The 23,079-nt window shown below is 32.9% G+C and overlaps 1 protein-coding gene across 1 annotated transcript; it reads left to right on the forward strand.

Moving 5' to 3' along the window:
- Positions 1 to 4,681, forward strand: LOC109722009 (peroxidase 72-like). Its single transcript, XM_020249850.1, has 4 exons — positions 1 to 420; positions 1,250 to 1,441; positions 1,697 to 1,862; positions 4,090 to 4,681. The coding sequence occupies exons 1-4, from the start codon at positions 184 to 186 to the stop codon at positions 4,503 to 4,505; spliced, it is 1,011 nt and encodes a 336-aa protein (XP_020105439.1). The 5' UTR covers positions 1 to 183; the 3' UTR covers positions 4,506 to 4,681.

Genomic DNA, 23,079 nt, shown 5'->3' on the forward strand with positions numbered 1-23,079 from the left:
ATTTATTTTAAAGAGCCAATACCAATCCCTCCTTTCTTATTGTTCCCTTCAAAATTCGTGCAAAAATACATCAATTAATTGCATATATCTTCAATTTCCCCTACCCCCTATAAATAATACTTTACCAATTCCACTCATCATCACAACTGTAGCCTCGGTTTGAAACCAAAACAGCTGTGAGAGATGATGAAACTTGCAATGAGCTTTGCTCTTTTGGCCTCACTAGTCACTGCTCTTCCTCCTCTTTGCTTAGCAGCTTCAGCTAACACTAATGGCGGTTTTCTATATCCGCAATTTTACGATCACACGTGCCCGAAAGCGCAGCAGATCGTGTGGTCGGGCGTCGCGAAAGCCCACGCGAAAGACCCGCGCATGGCGGCGTCGCTGCTCCGCCTCCACTTCCACGACTGCTTCGTCAAGGTTCGAAAGAATTCGAGTACTCCGCGCTTTTCTTTCCTTCCAAGTTTACATAAGTCGGTCGTCTATTATTTTGAACATGAAGTGCATGAAACTAAGGATTTAAGTACCGTGACATGGAATCGTATCGAAAACTTGTCGGTACGGCACGATATAATGTGTGCCGGTCACAACAAATGTATATACGTGTGCCAGCACGTAATGACATGAAATATTTATTTTTTTAACAACAAATGTATATACGCGTGCCGAAAACTTGTCGGTACGGTATGATACGGTACGTGCCGATCACAAAAAATATATGTGTGTTGACACGTAATGGAATGAAATATTTATTTTTTTTAGCAACAAAATATGCCAATTATTTATTATAATTTTTTTAACTTTATTGAGAAAATTACTTAGTAATTTTTAAAAATAGAGAGTTTTGAGTTATGCTATCGACACGGAGTTGTATCGTGTCGATAGCTTGCTGGCACGATACGGTACGGTGAATACGGCCCGTGCCGATGGACACTTTAATCCTTACATAAAATTACATTATATACACCACTCTAGAGTTTTAGCAACAAAATATGCCGATTATTTATTATGTATTTTTATTAAATCTTTTGAGCTTCATTGAAAAAAAAAAATTACTTACTAATTTTAAGAATAGAGAGTTTTGAGTTATGCCATCGGCACGGAGTTGTATCGTGCCGATATCTTACTGACACGATACGGTACGGTGAATACGATCTGTGTCGATAAACACATTAATCCTTGCATGAAACTACATTCTACACACCACTCTAGGGTTTTCGCGTTCTCATGAATTAGGGTTTGGTCGTAGGGATGCGACGCGTCGGTTTTGCTGGACAGCAGCGGGACGTTCTTGAGTGAGAAGCGGTCCCACGCGAACCTGAACTCCGCGAGAGGGTTCGAGGTCATCGACGAGATCAAATTTGCGCTCGAAAAGGAGTGCCCGCTCACCGTCTCCTGCGCCGACATTCTCGCCCTCGCCGCAAGGGACTCCACAGTGTTGGTATAAAACACACACATAAAATGAACAAATCCATCAAAACACCACCAGCTTAATGATGATTTTATAATTTCCTTTTTTAAAATTTTTTGATATAAATAAAATGTCTTCACAAATACCTCTTTTCTTTTTTTGTCATTTTTCAATTTCTAATAAATTCTAGAAGGGAAAATTATATGGTAACGATTTGAAACTTTAAAGAGAGATATACATTTCGAAAAAAAAAAAGTTTTAATTATTTTTAATTTAAAATTTTAGACTGGTGGACCATATTGGGCGGTTCCGCTCGGTCGAAGGGACTCGTTAGGTGCGAGCCTGAGCGGGTCCAATAACAACATCCCGGCTCCGAATAACACCCTCCCCACCATCATCACCAAGTTCAAGCTCCAAGGCCTCGATCTCGTCGACCTCGTCGCCCTTCTCGGTACTATACATGATTGATTTATTTCTGTTACCCAAAAGATCGATCTGAAATACGATCTACTCTATTCATGCATAGTAAATTTTTTTTTTAAATTTAATAATCATGTAAGTTATTAATTATTAATTATGCTTGTTTTATTTGTTTTATTTTGTCATAATCATTTGATTTCAGAAAAACAAAAATCAAAATTAGAATTTAAGAGAGTGCCAACCAAAAAAAAAAGGAAATAAAATTTAGGACCCTAAACCAACAAACCATGCAAATGAAAATTTAATTAGTTTGTAAAAATGCCCAAGGTACTTTATGTTTCACATATTGAGATAATTAATGAAATAAGATCGACTACATAGAAATCCAATAATCTTTACTCTTTACTATTATTCAAAATTTTCAAATCTATCATAAAATTACTAAAATACCCTTAAAAAAAAATCCAATTCTATTAGTAAATTTTATTAGAAGAAATTTTTTAAAATTAATAAGAATATCTTAGTTTTCCAAGAAAAAAAAAATATTTTTAAAATTTTGGAGGATATATTAGATAATTGTTTTTTCTTTTAAAAAAGAAAAGCCTAAAGAAGCCATTTTGATGGATGTTGGAGTAATGATTATGTACTAATCAACTTTTTGGAAAACATTTAAATAACAGAGCATTAAGCATGATGTTAGACACCATCAAGATAAAAAGAAAGATTAAATCCACAAAATTATTTAAAAAAAAACATTTAAAAAATAGTACATTAATAAAATAGCAATGGAGATGAGGACAAAGGTACAAAAGTGGGTGAAAAAAAAGTCATATGTACTAAATATAGGTGTGTACCAAGCCAACGAATCTACTATTTTCGCAATTATTTGGGTCTAAATGATGAGTCCTTGGATGGGGCCTAGTAAATATATTATTTGTTTGAAGGCCCAGTACTCACAATAAATCATGTATCATATTTATTTGACACTAACCGCTACTATCTAATTTTCCTGGAAAAGTGTTCCCCTAAGGGCTGACAGCGGTCGAATGCGGTCAGAAATCACCCAATATTCTTCTTCTTCCAATGCAAATTTAGATATGAATATACGTCGGATACGAAATTTTTATTACCATATCTGCTTAAAACTGATTTGGATCAATTCGGATTCAGATATATATGAGTCGGATTTTCTTCCATATATGAGTCAGGTGCAGAATTTTTGTTACCATATCCACTTAAAAATTCGACTGTAGTCGGCCGTTTTCACCCATAATAGATAAGAGAGATATAAATATATATTGTAGGGTTAAAATACTTTTCTATCATGTTCTCCGTTTATTTTACTATACACGTCTTGTTAAAATTATATTTATATTTATTAAAATATTAAATTTTATTGAATAAAATATAGGTGAATAGAGTTTGAACATGAATGGCAAACCTTCAGTTGCATTGAAAAAAAAACATACCACATCGACTATTAAAATAGTCATTTTTGAGTTATTTTTGATGATAGGATATTCAATTAGACGATCTGCTTCATTAGATATGATCTACGCTATTGAAACTATCTAGAAACTAAACATTATTTATCAAGTGATCAAAATATCTCAAAAATGACTATTTTAATAGTCGATGTGGTATGTTTTTAAGTTTAATAGTGTAGAACAATTCAATTTATATAAAACTTTAATAAAAAATTCTACTTAACATCAATAGCAAATTTAATACTTCTAATTTGAAATTTGAGTTTTTTTATTACTGTTTTTTATAAAATTTTTATTTTCAATTGTTTATTTTGAAATTACTGGTTTACTGAGCAAATGAAGTTAAAAAATTATAAAATTTAGTTTTTAGATAGTTCTAATAGCGTAGATCATATCTAACGAAATCGCTTGCCAAATCGGATGTCCCATTATCGAAAATAATTTATAAATATGAAGGTCTCCGTACTTTCGAAAGTATAGAAGTCTAGCTCAGCTCTTTATAGGAGCCTAGCACTTTATTCGAATAATATTCGAAAATAAATCTAACTTATATCCGAATCTAAATCTGAATACGTTTTAAACGAGTATGGTAGCGAAATTCTGCATCCGGCATATATCCGTAGCCGAATTCGTATCTGAAGAAAAATATGTGCAGATATGGTTTTGTCAAATTTGGTTTCGTCGAAAATTTGAGCGTTTTCGACAGTTTTCACTCCTAAGTAACATATCAAGTTGATCGATGTTCGTATTATCGTTGATGCGCCGTTTCAGGGAGCCACACGATCGGAGACGCGCGGTGCACCAGCTTTCGCCAACGGCTGTACAACCAGACCGGCAACGGCCTCCCCGACGGTACCCTAAACGCGGCCTACGCAGCTGAGCTCCGTGCCCGCTGCCCCCGGTCTGGCGGGGACCAGAACCTGTTCTTTCTGGACCCGGTAAGCCCGTTCAAGTTCGACAACCAGTACTACAAGAACATAGTAGCAGGCAAAGGCCTGCTGAACTCCGACCAGATCCTCTTCACGCGGAGCGCGGCCACGATGGCGCTCGTCGAGCAGTACGCCAACAACAACGAGCTGTTCTTCGACCACTTTGCGAAATCGATCGTGAAGATGGGGAACATCGCGCCCTTGACCGGGTCGCGGGGGGAGATTAGGGAGCATTGCAGGAAGGTTAATCACCATTAACTAATGGATTTGCGAGATAATTAAACTCTGCATTTGTGTGTATGCAATTGTTGTAAGTGTGGCCCTTGTGGTGTTTGTTGGCTTGATGTTTTAGTTTGTTGTTGTATTCCTTTTGTTTGAATTGGCTGTTTAGATCAATAAAATTTGGTGGTGATCGAACATCTAATTCCAAGCAACTGGTAATGATTCTTTTTTTTCTTTTTTTTCTTCTTGGGCATAACCCTTCTCCAACCATCAACTAGAATTATTTTTCCTCCCTTGCAAAAGGATGTTCCTGCCAGATTAGGACTGAGAATCCAGTTCGATGTTCCCGAGCTAATTCATGTTCAGCTTGAAATGAGCTCGAGAGCGATCGCTCGTTTAATAAACGAGCCAGATATTAATTAAATTGTTTAGGTTGCAATTTTAACGAGTCGAACACGAGTTAAGTTCATGTCACTTTTCTATTGTTTAGAATTTAGATCAACAAAAATATGAAGAGATCTATATCTTTTTAATTTTAATTATTAGATTAAGATTCTAGTTTTTTTATTTATTTCAACTTTTCATCCAGTAGTAAGGATGGCAATTTAATTTATTGTTCGTGAGCTAGCTTGTATTTGATTTGAAATGAGTTCGAAATCGAGCGCCCATTTAATAAACGAGCCGAACATGAGCTAATTTTTTTATCTTGAAATCTTAATAAGCCAAACACGAGCTGGTTCGGCTTGCTTTTCTACATTTAGATTTTACGCCAATCAAAATATAAAGAGATTTATATTTTGTGAATTTTTATTGTTAGATTAAGATTCTAATTTTATAATTTTCTTTCAATCTTTTACTGAGGTGGATTGATAATCCAACTTGTTGTTCGCGAGTCAGCTCGTGTTCGGCTCATTAATAAATAAGCCAAATATAATTAAATTTTTTAGCTCGATATTTTAATAGCCAGCTCGTGTACGACTCGTTGACAACCTTATGCCAGATAACAACTACTGCGCTAGTCAAAGCAGGACCATAAATAAAATTGTACGTTACATATAAAGACCACAAAATATCAGCCATTCATTTTTTCCATCAACATCTCTTTAGTATTGATTTTTTTTTCTTAATTTAAAAAATTTCAGTGAATTTGATTTGTTAAACTTGATGGTGATTGCATTAGATTGGAATGTTTTAATCATTTTTCAGTTAATGCGATGACAGATCATTGGAGACATTAAATATAACAAATCTCTGATTTGTCTACCTAGAATAACTAATGTGAGAAAAAAAAAAAAAAAGAAAGTTTGAGAAAAGTAAATCAAAAGAGAATAAAGTTATGGGGTCTATTATAAAATGGACTATAGTTGAGTAGCCTATTACATCCTAGAATAAACAAAAAAACTTCAAATACCACTCTTATGGTTCTGCACTTTTTTTATTTTAGTACTCTATAATTTAAATATGTCATTTTTGCATCCTGTTACTTCGTTTTTCTCTTTCCGTTATTCCCTCCATTAATTTTTTCGTTAGACCAGTAACAAAATTAAAACCACAAAGTATTAAAGTGAAAATCCGATATACCATAGAGTACTAAAGTGAATATTCGATAAACCATAGGTTGGGTATCTGAAGTTCTTTATATACGATTTAATGGAGATGCTGGCGAAAAGAGAAAAATAAAACAACATGATACTAAAATGATACATTTTAAATCACAGAGTATTAAAGTGAGAAAGCGTAAAATCATATGGGTGATATTTGAATTTTATCCTAAAATAAAATGGACTATAAATGATCTCTGCCTTTTTTTTTTTCCTTTTTTTAGGGGCTTAGAAAGTTGAGTATATCAATCAAGACCTCTGATCTTTTCCTTCATTTACTGACTATTTAGTTGCATATTGTTACAATTGCACTATAATTATAATTATGTGCAGATTCAAATATAATTTTTTAGTTAATGTATTTGAATCTAGGTACTTTAGCACAAACTGCGCAAGAGATTCAATTACAGCAGTTATAATGTGTCCAAATTGGTTATTGTTTTAACTGCAATAGCTTAAAAGATTAAATTAAGACAAAAGCTAAACGTACCTTCATAATCGAATTTTAGATAGAAAATATTTTGTCTACTATAATACATAAAATGATAAAATTTACAAATTTTTTTTTTCAACTATATGTAATCAAATAAATTATTTACCGTTACAGTATTTAATACTATATCCAATCAAACAAGATGTATTTAACTGTCACCATTGTATCTTCAATGCATTTACGTTGCATTGCTTTGTTGGTTCCTAAACTTTCGGCCATTTAAAAGCCTATACTTTAATAAAATTTTAATTTAGTCCCAATACTTTCAATTATATATATATATATTATTGATTGTAGCTAGCCAGTTAATACGCACATTCGCACGGCATAAATTTGTCGAATTTTCATTTGTCTTATAAATGCAATTTAATGGCCTAACATTTATATACAGATCGAAGAGTTATAAAAAGAGTCAATAAATTCATAATATTTAGATGTACTTATGCACTAATTCATCCTTTCATATAAAATAAAATATAGATAGATATGCTACTGTCGAAATTGAAAGGCCGAGGATCAAAATGAAACATTGCTAAAAGTTTGGGGACTAGCGGAGCAATTTTTCCCAATTACATCGATTCTAAAGGCCCTTAAAGTTTGGCTCCTCTTTTTTAGTCACAATTTAAATTTTGATTTGGATTCTTATATCTTAAACTTTCAAATATACTTTTTTTTTTTTTTTAAATGAGGATGAGTGCATAAGTTTATGGGCTTCATTTTTAACACATGGGCTCATTCTTTAATGATGATGATTATTTTTTTTAAATTTTTTTATTTACTTTTTGTCATGGTAAAGCTCCATCACATGTGAGGAGTTGTCCATCTTTTTTGTGATGGTGTGAATAATATTTCATTGAAACTTTTGCGCCTTGCTATAAATATAGAAATGCTCAAAGATTTTTTTTTTTGTGAAACTCATTTATTGAATCATTTTAAGACTTAAACAACTTCAATATATTAAAATAATTATCTATATGTGATACGGGAGGAAACCATATATTTCAATATTCTTTAAACAGCTCCATGACCGGAGAGAATTAAAACAGAGTTCAAAAATTACAAGAAAAGAAGTTATCATCTCCGGGTTTGCATTTGCTCCGTTTAAAAAAACTTTCATTTATAATTTAATTATTTTCAACATTTTTCTCTCACTACCGCTAGATTTATCTAATCTTCCATTTAGGTGAAATTTTTTTATACAATCATTTAAAGCATTATCACCACGCGTGCAATCTACTTGTCTTTTTAACTATTTTGAAAATTAATTTAGTGTATTTTCTCCGATAAAAATTATTTTTAAATAATTTAGGCTCAATTAGAAATTTGTCGCGGGGCAAATTTGTAAATAAGTTTTTTATAGGAGAAATTTAGAGAACGGCTTTGAACCATTTGAATCAATTGTAAGAATTTTATAATTTCTTATAATCTGCAGTTGCTTATAATTTATTGTAAAGTAAACAATAAAATTAAAATAAATCTTATACAATATAACTACCTAATTAAATACGCACCTATGAACCCCAATAAACAACTTCAATATATTAATTAAAATACTTATTTATATGTGATATTGGAGGAAACCAACTATTTTCAATATTCTTTAAACAACTCCATGATTGGAGAGAATTGAAACAGGGTTCAAAAATTAAAAGAAAAAAGGGGCAATTGTCTAAATACCCCTGAAAAGTTCCCGGTTTTCTTATTTACCCTTCTTAGAAGGCTAATATTGAAAATACCCTTTTTATTTTCTACGTCTTTCTAATATACCTCTAGAGTTAAGTTCCGTTAGTGAGCTGCCGTTATCTCTGAAAAATTACCATTTTGCCCATTCCAATATACCCTTATTATATTCTAAGTCTTTCTAATATATCCTTGGTGGTGGTGGTGGCTGTGGCCGTGCACCGCCGCGTGCGCGCGCATCCCGACGATGTGCACCGCGTCGCCGCCTTTGGCGGAGCCCTCGTCCTCATACTCGTCCACGGGTGGCTCCGGCGCCGCCGTGATGATGGAGCGCTCCTCGTCGTCCTCCGCCGCGCTCGTAGAACTGGGTGACGAGGAAGTCGAGGACGAGGGTGGCGAGGGCGGTGGCCATGGCGACGAAGCCGGAGAAGGGAAAGTGGCGCCAGGGGAAGCGGGGGAGGCAGGGGTCGGTGAGCGCGGCCTCGGCGTCATGGAGCATGTAGACGAAGCCCATGGCGAGGATGACGCCAGTGGCGAAGGCCTTGGCGAGGAGAAGAAGCCGCTCTCCGTGCTCAGCAGGCGCCGCCGCTTCCGCCCCGCCGCCAGCGGGATCGCCACGTCCACCATCCCCGCCACCAGGATCGCCGCCATCGCCGCCAGCTTCAGCGGCCGCGTCATCGCAGCACCCCTCCTCCTCCTCCGCCGCCAGCGGGATCGCCACGCCCACCATCCCAGCCACCAGGATCGCCGCCATCGCCGCCAGCTTCAGCCGTAGCGCCGCCGCGTCATCGCGGCACCCCTCATTCTCCTCCGCCGCGCCGCCGCAGCTCCCCACCCGTGGTCTGGGAAGCAGCGAGCGTCATCCTCGCCCGTGGTCTGGGAGGAGATGAGGCGAGGTGGAGGCGGAGGAGCCGGCGAGGTGGAGGCGGAGGAGGACGAGGTGGAGGCGGAGGAGCCGGCGATCAAATTGGGAGAGAAAGAGGATAACTTAAGATATTAGCATAATAAGGTAAGGGTAAAATAGGTATTTTATATAGGTTTTAACTCTAGTATATATTTAACCCATGTTTAACCTGAGTTAAGCTAACAGGGGATAAATGCGGGTATATTTTGGAATAACGGTGGAACATATAAAGGGTATTTTAGAAAGAAAAAAAAAGTAGGGATAGATCGGATATTTTCAGACGCATGAGGAGTATATAGGCAATTATTCCAAGAAAAAAAGTTATCAGTACGCTTGCAATCTACTTGTCTTTTTAACTATTTTGAAAATTAATTTAGAGTATTTCTCCGATAAAAATTATTTTTAAATAATTTAGGCTACATTATCGATTTGTCAGCGGAGCAAATTTGTAAATAAGGTTTTTGTAGGAGAAATTTAGCGAACGACTTTGAACCATTTGAATCAATTATAGGAATTTTACAATTTCTTATAATCTGCAGTTGCTTATAATTTATTGTAACGTAAACTTTAAATTAAATCTTATACAATATAACTACCGAATTAAATACACACCTCTGAACCCCAATAAACACAACAATAAATTGCCATAAGACAATAGTTGCAAGTTGCCACCAATAGAATAGCAATAAACGACAAAGAAATAAAGAAAGAATCAACTAAGAAAAGAAAAAACTAACTGAAAGAATGATAATAGTTTTATAGAATAGTACGAAAAACAGAGAACCTAGATAGTGAAAACTATTATATGGATGTGATATAAAAATAAATATATATTTAGTCTTTCGAAAATAATCGTGTGCTGTAAAAAGCTCCAAAAGGATAGAACTAAAAAAGGATGTGAACACCAAATAATTGTGGCAATAGCCTGTAAGGCCGGACATAGCTGCATAACAAGAAAACAAAATTGTTTAAAATATTAGAGATATATAATATTTATATTATTATCACACTAAATACATAGAAATGCTTCACTAGGTTTTCCATATGTTCGCTAAAAATCAAATATACAAATATTCATGACAAGCAAATGCATACAGATTAATATATGCACATGTAAGCTTGTGACTACATGTCTACATATATAAATGGAAACGTGTGTGGAGATAGAGAATGTGCAATTATATCCATCTACACACATGGATATGAGCTAGAACACGTTTACAAATGTTTTTTTATTTTAAGAAAATTTGTATACAAATGTTATGCATCAAAAAAAGATAGTTGTGTCAACTTAACTAGCATGTAGTCTTGAAATGGACTTATATATGTTATTACTGTTTGTAACCACGATCACTGGTCACAGCTCCTTTGCTTATGCCAAACTAACATCTTTTTCTTTTTTTTTGTCAACAGGGGCTCTGGCTGCTTCACCTTTGTAACCTAATTTATTTTTTCAATGAATGAAGCGGGTAGCATACTATCTTTTTCTAAAAAAAAAACTATTTTTTAGGATAGAGAACGAAGTGTCTTTTAATTTAAACTCTTCAACATATAAATGTTTTATTCAGAAACTTGATGTGTATACCTTATTTGTGACACGCTTTACATTCTGTCGTATACCTTATAATTTGAGGCAAACTTCACACGCATCCCCTACATTTAGGCATGCAAATGGATCCAGTGTGATAGAGCTTTCACCATGGTCGGTCTGGAATTGGATGGTAAGTAAGAGCTAAAAGTAAAGGAAAAAATAATTCGTTTCCAATCCAAAAGTTCTCAACTCTATGTAACCAAATAAATTATTTACACGTAATTTCACTTTTAATGGAGATTCTAGAGAGTTCAGACCTTGACGTTAGTGAATGGCCAGTGGCGATGTAAGATTCAGAGGTGGCTCTTATCAAATTCATTGGTGTAACACTTTGTCCTTCATAGTACTTAGCTCTCACATTTTCACGACCCATCCGCTAGCAATAATAACTCGTTGGATCCAAACCGCCAGCCTAAAATATTTTAGCCCAATTATTATTACTAGCATATAGACCTCATGTATTCTAATCAAAATTATTTTTCCATTCGATATGAGACTATTAGGCGTTACAATATATATATTCATTATCTTAAAGTAAAAATTATTGATGGAAGTTAGTTCATCTGTACATGCATTCACACGCTATAAATTTGTTAATTTTTTTATGTCCCATAATTGCAATTTAAGAGCCTAATTTTTACATATAGAAAAGATTATGACTTTGGATGTTAGGGCCCAAATATGTGATGGAAAAAACAGTTAATAAATTCATAATATTTAGATCTGCTTATGCACTAGGGCCCTGTTTGGTTCGGAAAATAAGCGGGGATAATAAAAGTTATCCCTTCTATTCCGCCAAATGGGGAGATTTGTTGTCGGCATATTTTATTCCGGTCAAATCTTGCTATTTCCGGTTATTCCGGAATAGCAACAGATTTGCTATTCCACTATTTTGGTGAAATAGTACTATTCCACCATTTTGGTAGAATAGTGCTATTCCAATGCTTAGTTTCAAACTTAATTAAAATTATAAATTGAATTAAAACTAAATTATATAAATATAATATAGAGTCCAGCTGCTATACTATCGGTAGCACGGGATCTCCCGTGCTACCAAGTTGTTTTCGATGATGCGGCTTCCAAATTGACGATCGGCTCCGTTAGACTTGATCTACACTTTTAAAAGTATTTGGAAACTAAATTTTATAATTTTTTGACATCATTTGACTAGTGATCAAAAGATCTCAAAATTGACCATTTTAATGGCCGATGTGGCGTGTTTGTGAGTTTAACGGTGTAAAACAATCCAAATTCGATGAAAATTTTATAAAAAATTCTTATCACTATTTAGAGTAAGATCAATATATCTGATCTTGAATTTAAATTTTTTATCATCATTTTTTATGAGATTTTTATTTTCAGCCGTTCAATTTTAGACTATTTGTTTGATAGGTAAATGATATCGAAAAATTATGAAATTTAGTTTCCAAATACTTTTAATAGTGTAGATTCAAATCTAACGGAGCGATCGTCGATTTGGAAGCCCGCATCATCGAAACAACTTGTAGGCACGGGACGCCCGTGACTTGATAGTTAGTAGCCGGACTCATATAATATGTGTATATATTATAATATATTATTTTATTATAAAATTATTAATTGATTATATTAATAAATATTATTTTAAATAAATATTATAATAATTTTACAATAAATTTAATTTAAATATTATAATAAAGATATACATAGATGAGGGCCAAAGTGAAATCTTTATAATTAGAAGCCGGCTGCTAACGGTCGAAATTGAAGAGTTGAGATCAAAATGAAACGTGGCTAAAAGTGTTGGGACTAGCGAGCAATTTTTTCCCAATTACATCGAATCTATTGGCCCCTTTTAAAGTTCGGTTTCCTCCTTTTTAGTCACAATTTAAATTTTTGATATAAATTGACAATTAAATTGACAATTTTTTTTTGATATCATTTACCTTATGATCAAAAAGCTCACAAAAATGACAATTTTAACGGGCCGGTATGGGATACTTGCTAGTTTAACGGTGGAAAAGAATCGGAATAGGTTGAATTTTGATAGAAAATTCTATACACTACCTAGAAAGATCAATAACTCCGATCTTAAATTGAGGGATCCGATCAGTCCATTTTTAGGACGTCGTTCGATTTTGACCGTTCATTTTATACCCGCTTGATGGACTATTATTATGATTCGAGAAAATTACGAAATTTTATTTTCTAAGAAGTTTCAAATAACTCTAGAATCTATTAACGCGGAGTGGATCGTCGATTCGGAGCTCTATCATCGAAACAACTTATGAGTAGTTAAGGGTCCACTACTCATAAGAGTTTATATTAGCCGCTACTTCGTTATAGAGTAGGGGCTTATGTATGTTCGATGAGTAGGGACCGGTTATCTACTCATAAAGTTGTTTAATCGATTTGATAGAGCTTGCCCGAATCGACGATCCACTCCGTTAAATATGATCTAAGAGTATTTTGAAACTTCTAGAAATTAAATTTCATAATTTTTCGACAGTCATTTACCTTAATGGATCCAAAAGCCTCACAAAATTGACATTTTAACGGGCCGGTTATGGGATACTTTGCTAGTGTTAACGATGGAAAGAACGGAATAGGATTGATTTATTTTTTTGAATAGAAAATTCTATAACACTACCTAGATAAGATCAATAACTGCGACTTAATTGAGGGATCCGATCATCCATTGTTAGACGTCGTTCGATTTGACATTCATATTTTATACCCGCTTGAGGAACTTTATTATGATTTCGAAAGATTACGAAATTTATTTTTCTAGAAAAGCGTTTCAAGAACTCTAGACCGATCATATTTAACGGCGAGTGCGATCGTCGATTCGGAGCCTATCATCGAAAAAACTTAATATGAGTAGTAAGGGTTGCCACTAGCTGCATAAGAGTTATAGTAGCCCTACTCTATATATACTATATAATATTGGTTCGCTACATATACTATTATGAGTACGATCACCCTTGGTGCTCATAAAGTTATTTCGATGATAGAGCTTCCGAATTGACGATCCACACCGTAAATGTATTTACGTTATTAAAACTTCTAGAAATCAAATTTTATAATTTTTCGACATCATTTACCCTTACGATCAAGAAGGTCACAAATTTGACAATTTTTAACGCCGGTAGGGATACTTGCTAGCTTTAACGTGTAAAAGAATCGGAATTTGTTGAATTTTTGATAGAAAATTCTATTCACTACATAGATAAAGATCAATAACTCCGATGCTTGAACTGAAGGATCTGATCATCCTTTTTTAGGATGTCGTTCGATTTTGGACCGGTTCATTTTATGCGCCACTTGATGGACTTTATTATGATTTCGAAAATTTACGAAATTTATTTTCTATAAGTTTCAAATATTTTAGATCATATTTAACGGAGTAGATCGTCGATTCGGAAGCTCCATCATTGAAAAAACTTATGAGTACGAGGGCTCCAAGACTCATAATCATTATAGCTAGCCATGGCCTGAGTATATATAGTATATTATAAAGTGATAAGATAGTATATATATAAAGAGTCCGGCTACTATACTTTTATGAGTATTGGCTCCCTCATACTCAAAAGTTTTCGGCCCTTAGATTTATTTTATTGAGCATTTCCATCCGTTAGATCATACTATTCAACTAACTACCCACTTAACCCTAGGGACCACTATCATTCTAGGGGTCTATACTCAGGATAGATCCCCAAGTACTTATAAATTTTTAACCGTTGATTAATGGAATATGTGGTTAGGATGATGGTGGTCCCTACTTAGAATAATAGTGGTTCCCTAGGGTTGAATGGGTAGTTGGTTAAATAGTATGATCTAACCGGTAAAAATGATCATGAAATAAATCTAAGGGCCGAAAACTTATAAGTATAAGGGAACCAATGCTCATAAAAGCATAGTAACCGGACTATATATATATATATATATATATTAGGGCTATTATACTCTTATGAGTATTAGGCCCTTCGTACTCATAAGTTGTTTTCGATGATGGAGCTTCCGAATCGACGATCCATTCTGTTAAATATGATATAGAGTATTTGAAACTTCTAGAGAATAAATTTCGTAATTTTTCGAAATCATAATAAAGTCCATCAAGCGGGCATAAAATGAACGGTCAAAATCGAACGACTCCTAAAAATGGATATCGGATCCTCAATTAAGACGGAGTTATTGACTTTATCTAGGTAAGGAATTAGAATTTTTCTATGCAAAATTCAATCTAAGGAGTATATAGCGACTCTATATATATATATATATATATATAGAGTCCGGCTACTATACTATCTAATATACGGGAGCTCCCGTACTATAGTGTTGTTTTCGATTCGCGCGTTCAAATCAACGATCCACACCGTTAAAACTGATTTAGGTATTTAAATTTTTAGAATAAAAATTTATATTTTTTCAGATCTAGTTTACTTTATGATCAAAGGCATTAAAATTGTCAAATTTCAATGGCTATTATACGAGTTTGGAGTTTAACGTGTAGAAGAATCAAAATTTTCAAGATTTGATAGAAAATTCTTTAAACTATATAGATTAAGGTTAACATCCTTGATCTTGAATTTAAAGTCCTATGCTCAAATTTAAGAGTATTCAATTCCCATCCCGTCCATTTTGATATAATTTATTTACTAAGTAACGATATCGAAAAGAACTAAAATTTATTTCTAAGAACTTCATATACCCTAGATCATATATTAAACGGTGTGGATCGTTGATTTGAACGCCCTAAGATCGAAAACAACACTATAGTACGGAGCTCCCGTACTATAGAAGATAGAGCCTAATTCTATATATATATACACTAGTTGAGTGTACGTAAAAATATACGTAACAATTAATATTTAATTAAACTATTTAAATAATATGAAATTGTACAGCATTTTTATTCAAAATTTATAATTTTTTTAAAAAATAAATTTATTTATTATGTACTATTAGATACCTGTTATTATATTCTACTCATTTAAAGAGTTGTTGTCACAATAATTATATTATATATTTTATTTATAAATATATATAAAGATAGATAATAGATATACATTAGATATTTTTCTATATTTTAATAAAATTAAAATTTACGATTTGAACTCAAATTTAAATTTTAATGTAAAATGAATGGATAGAAGTGCTTTTTTTAACAGATTGATCATAACACGTTCATTTTATTTTTAATATTTTAACCATTGATCATAACTCATTCGTGAATTAAGTTATAGATAAATATAAATATTTTTTAACAAATTAGTCATAATCGTTCGTTCTCTTCGAGATATTTTTTTACAAATGATCATAATTTATACATCCATATTAATTCAAATATATGATTTACAAATTTATCAACCAATCTATATTTTAAATATTTCATTGTATATATTGATAGTCAACAAATTTTAAATTTTAAATTAATATTAAATTTTGAATTGAAATATAGATTCACTGTAGAATATCTGGCAAAATTAGATAATCATAATATTTTTCTATTTTAGAGATATAAAAATTAAATAATTTTTAATTAAAATATAGATTCAAGTAGATATCTTTTTGTTGGCAAAAATTTGGATAATTATATTGTTTTTCTATTTTTAGAGATTAACAGAAATGAAAAGTTTTGTTTCATTACGTATTATTTACGTACAGAAGAAAGAGAATAATAATTTTTCTGCCTAAACATGGTCGTCGACAGACCCAAATTTGAAATACGTGCTTTATATATATATATATAATATATATATTATATATATCAATGAGTTCGGCTACTATACCTCTTATAGTACGATCGCTCTTCGTATTATCATAAGTTTATTTTCGATGATAGAGCTTCTGAATCGACGATCCATACCGTTAAACATTATCTAAGCATTTAAAATTTTTAGAAATCAAATTTATAATTTTTCGATATATTTACCTTACGATCAAAACTCACAAAATTGACAATTTTAACGGTCGGTATGAGATATTTGCTATTAACCATTCATTTTATTTCTGCTTGATGACTTTATAACGGTTTCGAAAATTATGAAATTATTTTCTAGAAGTTTCAAATATCTAGATCATATGTTAACGAGTGGATCGTCGATCTCGAAGCCCCATCATTGAAAATAACTATGAGTACGAAGGGCCAAATACTTATAAGAGTATAGTACCGCTATCGATCTATATATATATAATATATACATATATATATATATATATATATATATATAATGTTTTAATGAGATGCTGCATAAGTATGGGCTACATTGTTATCACATGGGCTCATTCTTTAATGATGATTTTTTATTTATTATTATTCTTTTTTCGTGTATGGTGTATACTAATTTTATTGAAGCTTTTGCACTTGCTATAAAAATAGGAACTGCTCAAATTTCTTGTAAACTCGTTTATTGAATCGTTTAAAATTTCGTCTTCAAAAATTTCATAAATGATCTTTTAAAGTTCTGTTCAAACTTTATTTATTTAGTACTATTTACAACATCAATATATTAAAATATTTTAAACAAAGCAGGTAATTGTGCTCCTACCTCTCAAAAAAAAAAAAAAAAACTTTAAAATACTTATTTATATGAGATATGGGAGGAAACCATATATTTTCAATATTCTTTAAACATCTCCATAATTGGAGTGAATTAAAACATAATTTATAAAGTTGAAAAAAAAAAAAATTGCAATCTCCAAGTTCGTATTTGTTTTATTCAAAATTTTTATATTTATATAATTAATTTTATTTAAAAATTTTCCTTCTTACCACCAAGTTGAGCTAATATTCCATTCTGATTATATTTCTCATATAATTGCAATCTGCCCATTCCCTTTACTATTTTGAGAATTAATTTAGAATATTTTTCAGATAACAGTAACTATTCTATTAATTTGCCTATGGAAAAATTTAATAAATAAGATTTTTATGGGAGAAACAGAGAGAACAGTTTTGAACCATTTGAATCAACTGTAAGGATTTGACAATTTCTTACAATATACAGTAGTCAATAATTTGTAGTAACGTAAACAATAAAATTTAAATAGATCTTATACAATGTAACTAGCAAATTAAATACCTACCTTTGAAACCCAATAAATATAAAGATAATAGTTGTAAATTGCGATAAGACTGCAGTTGTAAGTTGCCACAGATAGAATTGCAAGAAACGACTGAGAAAAAAATGAATTGTCTCAAAAAAAAGGTAACAGCTGAAAGAGCCATAATGATTTCATAGAGTAGTGCGAAAAACATAGAGCAAAAATAAGAAAGCTATAATATAGTTGTAATATAGAAATACATATATATCTAGACTTCCGAAAATAATCGTGTGCCGTATAAAGCAATCGAAAGGATGGAATCGAAAAAAAAAATATAGACACCAAATAAATGTGGCAATATGATTGAAAAGTTGCCGCATGAGCTTAACAAGAAAAATAAAAAATTTCAAATATTATAGAAATATAATATTTTATATTGTTATTAAATTAAAATACACATGAAATGCTTCACTAAGTCTTCCATATATACAAGCAAACTAATATGTGCATGTAATTAAGCTTGTAACAGTATGTCTACATATATAAATGGAACTGTGTGGGGAGAGAATGTGCAAGTGTATGTATCTATACATATGTATGTGATTTAGAACATGTAAATAACAAAATGGTTGCCAACTTAACTAGTATATTAACCCTTGAAACAAACTTATGTTAATACTATTTGTAACTATGATCATAGCTCTTTTTGTTGATGACAAACTAACGATTTCTTGGGATAGAGTAGGAGAGTGCCTTTTAATTTGAATTCTTCAATGTATAAATATTCTATTCAGAAGCATGATGTGTATATCTTATATGAGGCAGGCTTTACATTCTGTTGCATACTTTATAATTTTTGAATCCTAATTAATTAGATTAGGATGATGATCCAATCAAATATGATGTATGCAGTGTAATTGGTATATTTTTAATGCATGTACAATAAATTGCTTTTTTGGTCCCTAAACTTTCAGTCAAGATTTATTTTAGCTCTCAAACTTTTAATTTAGTATTCAAGCGATGTTTATAAAATTTGGAGCTAGTCATGAAGTGGAAAAGTTGTTAGGTCGCGGTTCAACTGGTTCAACCAATAATTCGACTAGTCGATTTAGTGACGCCAGCATGATATCATAAATAATAAATTATTAATTTCAAAGTATAAAATAATAAGTATAAGGAAGATAAATAAATATATTTTAGCATGTTTTTTTTTAAAAAATAATCTAAACTTTGATAAGGTTTCAATTTAGTTGCAAAACTTTCAATCATTTTTTTAGTCCTTATGTTAAAGTCAAAATTATTCATTGTAGTTAATTCATCTCTATATTCGTGCATAATGAATTCATCCACTTTTGATCTGTCTCCTACTTGCACTATGAGAGTCTAATAAAATCCATGGTATCTAGGTGTACGATGCACTAGTTGTAGGCAATAACTCATCCTCTCATATAAAATACAGATAAGGACTAAAATAAAATATTTTAAAGAGTTCACAAACCGCTAATCTCAAAATTGAAAGCTTGAGGATCAAAATGAAACTTGATTAAAAGTTCGGGGACTAGTGGAGCAATGTTCTCCAAGTAGCATTCCTGTATCCAACCTAAGGCCCCTTTTAAAGTTTGGTTCCTCCTTTTAAACTCTTTTTTTTTTTCTCCTTTTTTTATTTTTTCCCCCTAGTATACACATGGTGAGGTGTTAGTCAAAATTTAAATTTTGGTTTGAATTGTTATATCTCAAACTTTCAAATATTCAAAACTTTGTTAGCTAACAAATTGTGTGATTAAATTAGTGAGTACTTTAATAAAAATTTCCTTTTTATGAGGATGTGTGCTTATTGCATGTATGGGCTTCATTGTTAACATATGAACTCATTCTCTAATGATGATTATTTTTTTTTGTCAATTTATTTTATGACAAAGCTTCATCCATGTGATGAGTTTTTCACTTTTTTCGTTATGGTGTGAATAATATTTTATTAAAGCTTTTTCACCTTGCTATAAATATAGGAATGCTCAGAGTTTCTTGTGAAACATATTTATTGAGCTCTGTTCAAACTTCATTCATAATATTTATTTATTTAATAATATTAACAACTTCAGTGCATTAAAATATTATTTATATGTGATATGGGAGGAAACCATATATTTTCAATATTATTTAAAAGTAGAGATTTGAGACAAAATTCAGAGATTGAAAACAATAATTATCATCTATGAATACCTAATCCATATTTGTGTTATTTAAAATTATTTCTTATATAATTAATTTTATTTATAATTCTAACATTGACAAATTATCAGCCGGTTGACCTAACTTCTCATTGGGATAAAGTCTCTTAAATGATCACATAGAGCATTAGCTGTTTACACTACAACAAATAAGGTTTGTTCCAGCGGTTTTTTAGCCAGCAGTTAAGCTAACTACTGCTAAAACTATATTATACCAGCATTTTTTATTTTTTCTGTAACATTTAGTAAACCGTTGGTATAGTTGTTACTAATTTTAAATTATATAAATAATATTGGACCGAATTTTATTAGCTTATTTATCAATTGGGCCAACACTTGGGCCAACACTGAGTTTGAAAACCAATGGACCATCTGATCATAGTCTTGACCACCAGAGCATTGGGCCCAATTGTTTGTAGGAGTTACACACTAATTAATTAGATCTGAGCTCTTTCTCTCTCTCTTTCTCTCTCTCTACCTTTTCTTTTTTTTTTTTGGGCTAACACTTGGGCCAACACTGAATTTGAAAACCAATGGACCATCTGATTACAGTCTTGACCACCAGAGCATTGGGCCCAATTGTTCGTAGGAGTTACACACTAATTAATTAGATCTGAGCTCTTTCTCTCTCTCTTTCTCTCTCTACCTTTCTTTTTTTTTTTTTCAAGTCCGAGCTTCGAGATCCATCTCCACGCACGGTGAGCTTCGAGCTCGGATATCCATATCTGAGCACGCTCTCTCTCTCTCTCCGATCCGATCAGATCCGATCCAAACCCTAATCTCCACCCCCTCTAATCCCCTCTAATCCCTCCGATCTGATCGAATCCAAGCCCTAAGATCCCATCCATGGCGTCACTCTCCTCCCCTCCGCCGCTCCCCTCCGCGGCGGCGGCGCTCCGCCGCGCTCGCCGCCCCGCCCCGATCGCCGCGGTGAAGCCGTTGCCATCGCCGTCGCCCTCGCCGGAGCCGACGAGGCGATCTCCGTGGTGGGCGCCGCTGTTTCGGCCGATCGTCGGCGACGTGGCCGGAGGAGGCGGCGGTGCTGCGGCGGCGGCGGAGGAGGTGGCGGCGGAGAGGGAGAGGGGGAGGTTGACGGCGGAGAAGGCGAGGGTTCTGAGGGTTCTGAGGAGGGAGACGAGGGCGACGGAGGGGTTGCACGACGCCATGTATCACTCCGCCATCGCCTCACCCAACGATCTCGAGGTTTAAAACGACGATCCTGAATATACTCGGTATGCACTATATATGTAACCCACCGCCCTTGTTTTCATGTTTTTAATGTAGAAGAAACCCGTGTATGATATATATATATATATATATATATATATATATATATATATATATATATATATATATATATATATACACACTTATGAAGTAACTATATTTTTACATGTAATAACTATATATATTATACTATACTAGCAATTGTAACTTCAGCTCTAGTATTTTAGACCATTTAGATGGCAAAGCGTGCCTTATCAAGTAACTAATAATATCGGCTAGTTGGATTATTTTACATGATATCAAAGCCCCTCTCGAGGATTAATTAACAACTTAATTGCTGCTATATATTAATTCATTCCATGTCCCTAAAATTGAGTATGTATTCAACAAGCTAAATTTCAAGCATTATTTTCTAGCAGCATAAATACGGTCTTAGAGAAAAATAGATGTTTTCTATAATATCATATTAGGACTTGCACAAGAGTTTTTAGAGATGAAGGGATATTATGTAACAAAGAAATAAAACAACTATTGCACGTAGTGTACAAAATCTCAAACTATATAGAAAAAATGGATACTAATTATCTCTTGAAAAAGATAATTTATCATGGACTAGTACGCGAAGTACGTAGAATATATAAAAGTAAGTGATAATAGTCTATGTTAGCTGGGCATATAAAAAGATAAGGGTTTCGGGCACGTACCTCTGTGAAACTCTTGCTTTTGTTATTCTTACTCTCTTGGGTCTGCTTCGATTTGGGAATTAGAATCAATTAATAAGGAGAAAACTGAGGATATGATAAGAATTTGCAAACTAAGATCTTAATATTCTATAGATAGGTTTTTTGTTGTCAGATGCTGGTAAACAGAGTTACTTTCTGATTATTAATCTTTAGTAATTGTATAACAAACTAAATTTTTTAGTTTGTCCTCCTAGAGATTTTCTTTACAAATTACAATTAGTTGAAAAAAGGCCATGATTGTTTGTTCTTTGTTTCATGTTTGTGTTCGCAAACAATGATTCAATTCACTGTTGTTCTTCCTATAGGTTCGCGTTTTTCCTTGTATATTGAGGATTGTTAGTTTTTTGAATTTCTAAAAGATTGNAAACCCTTCTACCTTCATATACTCATATAAAGTTATAATACATTGAAAATACCAGCTATGAGTTGAACCAAACAATGATTCAATTCACTGTTGTTCTTCCTATAGGTTCGCGTTTTTCCTTGTATATTGAGGATTGTTAGTTTTTTGAATTTCTAAAAGATTGTTTGGTTCAACTCATAGCTGGTATTTTCAATGTATTATAACTTTATATGAGTATATGAAGGTAGAAGGGTTTCGGAATAGTGAGCTGGAAGACGTGACTTTCAACTTTTCAAGTTATAAGCTGGCTATTTATAACTTATTTATAACTTTCTTTTGCCTCTTGAGAGGCGGGTTTTTTATTACATTGAGTCAATCTTTTCTCTATTTTTAATAAATCCAATGGGTCTTACCTAGAGGGAGATTGTAGGTTACATACGTACATACCTTCATGAATCATGATACATAGTATCATAAATATGTGCATGCATTTGGATAAATTTATGTTATTTATGGCTTTAGCTCTTTTCATACATCAAAACCAGTAAGATGTGTAACCATCTCAAACATTATTTTGTTGTTTATGTGAAATTTCCTTATTATTTTTTTAATAGAGTTAGCAGTTTTATTTAATGTGCAATAGCATGAGTGCATGACTATCTGATGATGTTCTGTCATTCTTTTGCAGCTTCGGAGTTTGCTCCTGATATGATCATTATATCTGCAGGATTTGATGCAGCACGGGGTGATCCCCTTGGCTGTTGTGATGTAAGG

This window comes from Ananas comosus, linkage group 16, assembly GCF_001540865.1.
Source record: "Ananas comosus cultivar F153 linkage group 16, ASM154086v1, whole genome shotgun sequence".
NCBI classification, from domain to species: Eukaryota; Viridiplantae; Streptophyta; class Magnoliopsida; order Poales; family Bromeliaceae; genus Ananas; species Ananas comosus.